Source organism: Nannospalax galili, unplaced genomic scaffold, assembly GCF_000622305.1.
Source record: "Nannospalax galili isolate Female #2095 unplaced genomic scaffold, S.galili_v1.0 scaffold1659, whole genome shotgun sequence".
Taxonomy (NCBI): Eukaryota; Metazoa; Chordata; class Mammalia; order Rodentia; family Spalacidae; genus Nannospalax; species Nannospalax galili.
This window is the reverse complement of record NW_008342925.1, coordinates 393,982-400,201: the sequence shown is the minus strand read 5'-3', so window position 1 is coordinate 400,201 and position 6,220 is coordinate 393,982. Positions and strand designations below refer to the sequence as shown.

At 54.5% G+C, this 6,220-nt stretch overlaps 1 protein-coding gene across 1 annotated transcript in view; it reads right to left on the bottom strand.

The window, feature by feature from the left end:
- The window catches only part of Pygm (glycogen phosphorylase, muscle associated), an 18,195-nt gene extending 12,457 nt beyond the window's left edge, over positions 1 to 5,738 (bottom strand). The window contains exons 1-8 of the mRNA XM_008838912.3: positions 4,857 to 5,738; positions 3,736 to 3,837; positions 3,585 to 3,663; positions 3,400 to 3,503; positions 2,703 to 2,834; positions 1,028 to 1,139; positions 853 to 935; positions 297 to 440 (exon numbers count right to left, since the gene is read on the bottom strand). Of these exons, the coding sequence (XP_008837134.1) occupies positions 297 to 440; positions 853 to 935; positions 1,028 to 1,139; positions 2,703 to 2,834; positions 3,400 to 3,503; positions 3,585 to 3,663; positions 3,736 to 3,837; positions 4,857 to 5,099 (999 nt within the window). The 5' untranslated portion in view covers positions 5,100 to 5,738. The remainder of the gene's footprint in view (positions 1 to 296; positions 441 to 852; positions 936 to 1,027; positions 1,140 to 2,702; positions 2,835 to 3,399; positions 3,504 to 3,584; positions 3,664 to 3,735; positions 3,838 to 4,856) is intronic.
- Between the last annotated feature and the right edge of the window lie 482 nt (positions 5,739 to 6,220).

Below are 6,220 nucleotides of genomic sequence, written 5' to 3'. Positions count from 1 at the left end.
GCCTTAGAGGCAGGCTTTCAGGGAAATGGAAGAGCCTGCAGTTAAAAAAAAAAAAAAAAAAAAAAAAAAAAAAAAAAAAAAAAAAAAGCGGCCAAGTGTTGTTCTGTGGCTGAGCTGGGATGAGGTATGGGGGCAACCAGAGTGGGGGTGCGGCCAATGGAGGAAGGAAGCTGGGGTGGTGTGCCTGGTGCCTCAAGATCCTGAGCAAGTCACCAGCTCCCCAGGCTCCACTCATCTGTCAAGTGCGGCTGGAAGGAGAGGGCCTTGGGACATACAGGATAGGGAGGCAGGCTTACCTTATCTGGAAAGGCATCGAAGTTTGTGCGCACAGGATCACGGCTGCCAAACTTGGAGGACTTGAAGCGCCGAATGATGTCCTGAAGGGTGGCGGCAACCACAAAATACTCCTGCTTCAGCCGCAGCTCTTTCCCCTCAAAGAACTAGGATCAGCACAAGGCAGTGTGAAGTCCAGGCAGCAGGGACGGGTAAGGGGTGCAAAGTTGCTGTGGGTGTGGCCAGAAGAGACCCCACCTGCACTACACTCCTGGGCCTTAAACTGCCCCACCTCCAGGACCCACAGGTCTTTGCCTCACTAAGTAGAAGTAGCAGATGGAATCAGGGACTGGGACATACAAGGGCTGGGAGTCTTGTGAGGGTCCCGGCTCCTAGGAAATGTCTATCCTAACCCACCTCTCTCAGGACTCAGGGGTCTTCCTACTCAAAGGACTTAGGGTAGAGAAATGGGACACACAACACCAGCAATACAGTGTAACAATGGTAGAGGCAAAGGTGCCCTTAGCTCCCCTTTCCCTCTCCTAAGAATTTAGGCTTCCAGCCTCCAGGGCAACCCACATTATCATTGGGATACAGGACACGTGAGATGTTCTCAGCCAGGTTTCGGTCCAGCACAGCCTGGATGTAGCCACCGACGTTGACTGAGGAACAAAGTAGGGACAGGATCAGGCTGGGGTTGAGCATGGGTTGGGCCCTGCAGGAGTGGCTGTGGACTACCAGCATGGGAACTCACAGTCTTTGAGGTTGAAGTCATTGGGTGCCTTGGCCGACCAGAGGCGCATGGTGTTGACCACGTTATTGCGGTAGCCGGGCACAGGTGTGTCATAGGGCATGGCGAACACCACCTGGAAGGGGGCACCTGAGTCAGGAGCTGGACAGGATGTCAAAGGGCCAGCCCCGAGCATTGCCTGTGTCAGGCTTGTGGGGCCAAGCCCTCACCAAGGGCTGAAATGCAGGTCATTGCTGCATTCTGCCAGAGCCCAAGGCCCTCTAGGGCCAGTGCTGACCCTTACTAGCTAGGTACTCAGAAGCAAGATGCAGTAATCTCTCTGAACTTTGGCTATAAAAAAAGGAAATGCCAGGCCTGGTGGCACAGGCCTGGAATCCTAGCTACTCTAGAGTCTGAGGCAGGAGGATCATAAGTTAAAGGCCTACCTGGGCTACAGAATGAATTCAAGGCCAGTCTGAGCATGTTAGTGAGGCCCTGACTCAAAGTAAAAACTAAAGAGGGGGCTGAGGATATAGCTCAGTGGTAAAGCACTTGCCTGACAGATACAAGGACCTATGTTCAATTCCCAGCACTGTAAATAATAAATAAATTTCTCCCAACATCTCTGAAGATTATGGGAAGGGAAAGAGTGACAAGCTCAGAGTCCAAAGTGGGTCTCTGTTGGTGGCTGTTCTGAAGCTTGGCCTGAGCAAGTGAGAGGGCTCAGGAGAGGACTTGGGAACTCTGAGTTCAGGCTGAAGGGGCACGGAGGCCGTCTGTCCAGGGGTCTTATGTCTGGTTGACCACAGGGCTAATTAGTAGTGACCAATGTCAACCCCACCTCCCATTATCTATAAGCAGAGATATTGCTCCAAAGAATGGCCTACTAGCACGGTGCCTCTACGGGGTCTCATCCTCCTCCCTGATGTTAAGTAACATCTTTGATGAGCAGAGGGGAAGCACAGGTGAGAGACATAGTGACTAGTTCTAGGGCAGACACTAGATTGAGAGCCAGAGGGAGCCAGGTCTGCAGCCGTCCGGCCAGAGCTGTGTGTGCCAGGCTGCCATGAGCACCTAGCATGTGCAGCCAGCAGCCCTGACTGGGCCCAAGCCTAGATGACAAGAGCAACAAACACTACTTCTGAAAGCCCAGGGGTTTCCATATGGCCTGCTGGAGTGGAGACTGATGACCACAGCTGCAGCAGGGGGAATCACAGGATAGGGATCAGGATGCCCTGGTGGATTTTTGGACCCTTTGACTTGCTGTGTAACTACGAGCAAGTCAGTTACACCCAGAGGGCTCACTTTCTCCCATCTCCCTCTCGGCTGTTACCCAGCCTTCATCAGGTCCCCAGCTCAGATGTGTAGAGGCTACATCAGTCACTGTTGAGTCTTGTGTTGGAGAGAGGAATGGCCAGGGTAGAGTGCTGGTGGAGCAGGGACAGTGCTCTCTTCATTCTAGGGCTAGCACTTTGCTTGACCTCTTGGGTAATAACACTGACTCTAGTACCTCCTGGCTCTGGCTGTGTAAATCATTTGACCTCTCTGAGCTTCAGAGTCCTCAGTTTTAAAACAGCAGTGAGTTCCATAGTCTTCAGGCTCTTTCCCTGTTTCCTACTTCCTCTAAGAGCTTCCTACCCTTCTTCTCTCCTGCCCTTATACTGGGTCCCCCAGATCCCACACCCCTCTTCATCCTCACCTGTGTGTCCACCCACTTGGCACCCTGGCTGGTGTGCTCCACTCGACCGTAGAAGTGCACAGGCAGCATGAACTCAGGGCGGGCCTTCTCCCAAGGGTTGCCATACCGAAGCCAGTCGTCAGCCTCCTCCATCTAGCAGGTCAGGGGCAAGTAGACAGTGTAAACTCCAGGTACTTACTCATTGGGTGGTGGGCCAGAGCAATCAGCAGGGGCTGGAGCGGTGGCTCAGCAGTTCAGAGCATTGGCTGTTCTTGCAGGAGACCTGGGAGAGCTGAGTTCCCAGTACCTATATAGCAACTAACAACTGTCCCTAACTCCAGTTCCTGAGGAGCCAACGTCCTCTTCTGGCTCCCATGGGCCTTGCATGACATGGATGCACTTATATACATACAGGCAGAACACTCACACATACAATAAAAATAAATCAATCAAAAAAAGTTTTAAAAAGCAGGAGCCTGCTGTGCCCTATTCAGTGTCCTGGCCTGGGAGTCACCCAGCCAAGCTTGATGTGTCCCAGCAATCCCCAGGGGTGGACCACCCGTGCCAGGGAGCACTAGCTAGCTTACAGGAAAAGGGCAAGAAGCAAGGGTGCTTTTCTGGGGTACAGGGGCAGTTCTGAAGCAATACAGAGATGGACGACCAAATGAGGGGCCTCCCTGTGACTGCACCACACAAGGCAGGAGTCAGGGCTGCTCACCTGCCAGCCCCCACAGATCTTCTGATTAAAAATCCCAAATTCATAGCGGATCCCGTAGCCATAGGCAGCCAGTCCAAGTGTGGCCATAGAGTCTAGGAAGCAGGCTGGAAGTGCAGGGAAGTGGGTGTCAGGAAACCGGGCATGAAGCAACCCTCTGCCTTACCCTGCACAAGCCACGTATTCACCTGCCAGCCGGCCAAGACCCCCGTTGCCCAGCCCAGCATCCTCTTCAATCTCCTCCAGCTCCTCCATGTCTAGGCCCAGCTGGGGGAAAGGAGGCAGTGGTCAGGCCCAAGTGCCAGCACAGGAACCCCCAAACCCTACATACTCCCCCACCTGGTAGGTGGCCTCATCACAGGCGTTCTCCAAGGCCAGGTTCACCATGGTGTTCTGTAAGGTCCGTCCCATGTAGAACTCCAAAGACAGGTAGTAGATCCTCTGCCCAGAGAAAGACGGACGGAAAGGAGGAGGGGTCAGGGCCACCCACTGACGTTTAGCCAGGCCCAGCTGGGTCTGGACCTCTCCCCTGCCTGCATGGTTGCCAGGGCCCCCAGCATGTCTCATCTCTGTCACCAAATTTTTTTCTCCCCACTCAGAGGAGCCACCTCAGGTTTTAGGGTCCAACAGGTAAGAAAGGCCTTGGTCTCAGGGTTCTTGTAAAATGCCTTTGTATTGGGCCTCAGTTTCTCTTCCAAAGAATAAACCTAGCTAGGCCTACCTCAGAGACTGAGGTGCTTGGGAGAGGTGGGGACCTCGTCTGTGACACATACCCTCCCAACAGTCCATGGCCGGGGGGGTCAGGACATCAAGAAGCACCTCCAATTGCTCCCCAAGAGAGCAAAGACAAAGCCCAGAGAAAAAGTCCTTTGCTCAAGGTCACACAGTGACTCAGAGCTGGAACTGCCATCTCGCCCCTACAGAGCCCCCTTCACCCTCAAGCCTCAGTCAGGAGGAGGTGAACAGCAGGCATGGGGATGCTGAGGGTGCTCAGTCTCCCCATTTCCTGGGTCCTTCCCTGCCCATCCCCCACCCCTGTTGTGGGGTGTTAGGTTGCTGACATTTACCAATGACCCTACTAGATATCTGATCCCTGCCGCCCCAGCTGCCCCAGCCTTGCCCTGCCTGTGGCACAGGCATACCTCCCCCATGTACACATTTGATGACACGTCTGTCCACCCCAGGTCCAAACCAGGCCACAGGCAGCTATTTCTTGCCCACCAGCAGCTCCCTCCAACCTTGTCAGATGCACGTGGAAGCAGCCCATATATCCTGAACACCTCTGGGTCTCCCTCCCAGCACCCTTGGATTCTCCAACCCCAGGCCCTAAAACCTTTTATTTTGTTGTAGAAAACCTGGGCCCCAGGAAATGACTGCCATTTGCTTGAGATGTCCTAGCTCCCTGCCAATCCCCTTCCCCCCAGCTCATTTCCCATCCAGGATGCCCCCTCCCATTGCACCTTGGGGTCCTTCTCGTAATAGTGCTGCTGTGTGCGGATCCAGCGTCCCACGAGGTGGTCTCGCACAGTGTGGGCCAGTGCAAAGTAGTAATCTCTTGGGGTGGCCACATTGCGGTCCTTGACCAGGGTGAAATGCAGGTGGCGGTTGAAGTTCTTTTTCAGCTCAGCCACATTCTCCACACCAGCTAGGCCACGCACACTGATTTGCTTTCTCTTATCCTGGTCTGACAGGGGCCGGGACATGGCTGCAGAAGGGTGGGCTGGATTGATGGACGAATGGATGGACTGATGGCCTCAGTGCCTCCAGCCAAGGAGTGGAGCTGCCCAGCTGAAAGGGGATTTTAAAGCCTGGCTCTGGGCAGCATGCCCCGCCTCCCCAGCCATGGGAGGGTCTTGGCCAAGCAGCTCAGGAAGCTATTTTGGGGGCAAGAGGAGAGGAAAGGAGAGGCGGGAGGAACAGACTGCATGGCCCAGGCCAGGGCTTGTTCACAGCCTGTGCTGACCCACTTCCTCTGGGCCTCCAAAGCAAGGTGTCTGTCTTCTGGCCCCAGGCCCTTAGCTTTTGGAGAATTAGAGACAAGATACTTCAGGCAGAGCTGGGCTGATCTGGGGGGCCTGGGGCTTAACTGGAGCGTACTAGTAGAAACTTTGGCTAGGATTCTTCCGTCTGGACGCTTTCCCTGGACGATAGCTGAAGGGTAGAACTGGACTATGGGCTCTTCCTTCAGGCTTCCTTAGAGACCAAGGGGTGGTCACAGGGGCAGGTCTGGGGTGGCCCAGTTCCAGGGTCTAAATACCTCCTTTCCTTCAGGGCTTGCTTGTGACATTTGCCCAGAATATGCAAACCACAAGGCTGTTGGGTGCTAGTCAAGCTTGTCACAGCTACCCTCACTGTGATGAGGCATGGTTCATGGCTGCACCCAGATGGAGAGAGAGCGTGTGTGGCAAGAAGAACCATGAGCAGAGAATCAGTGTGCCCCAGAGAGGTGCAGCTAGCACAAAACATGCTGGGCAGCTGTGAGACGTGGATCCAAGGGTGTTGGGGGAGGATGCCTGGGGCAGAGAGTGGCTGCCTTCACCCCACCCCCACCAAAGCCCAGTGGCTCTGAGCTTCCCCCTGTTACTGTCCCTCAAGGGGCTCTGAAGTGACCTTTTCCAGAAAGATAGTCAGGTTACAGTCCAGCTTTGGCTGGGGCTCCAGACGGGAGAAGGGAACACTGGGAACTGTAGTCCTGTGAGTCTGCAGGGGTGGGTGAGGCAGTACCACCCACCTGAAGATACTGGATAATGAGCCTGGCTTGCTGTGAGCTAATTCCTAGGCCTGGAATCTAGCTACTAGGAAGCTGAGACAGTAGGATCACAAG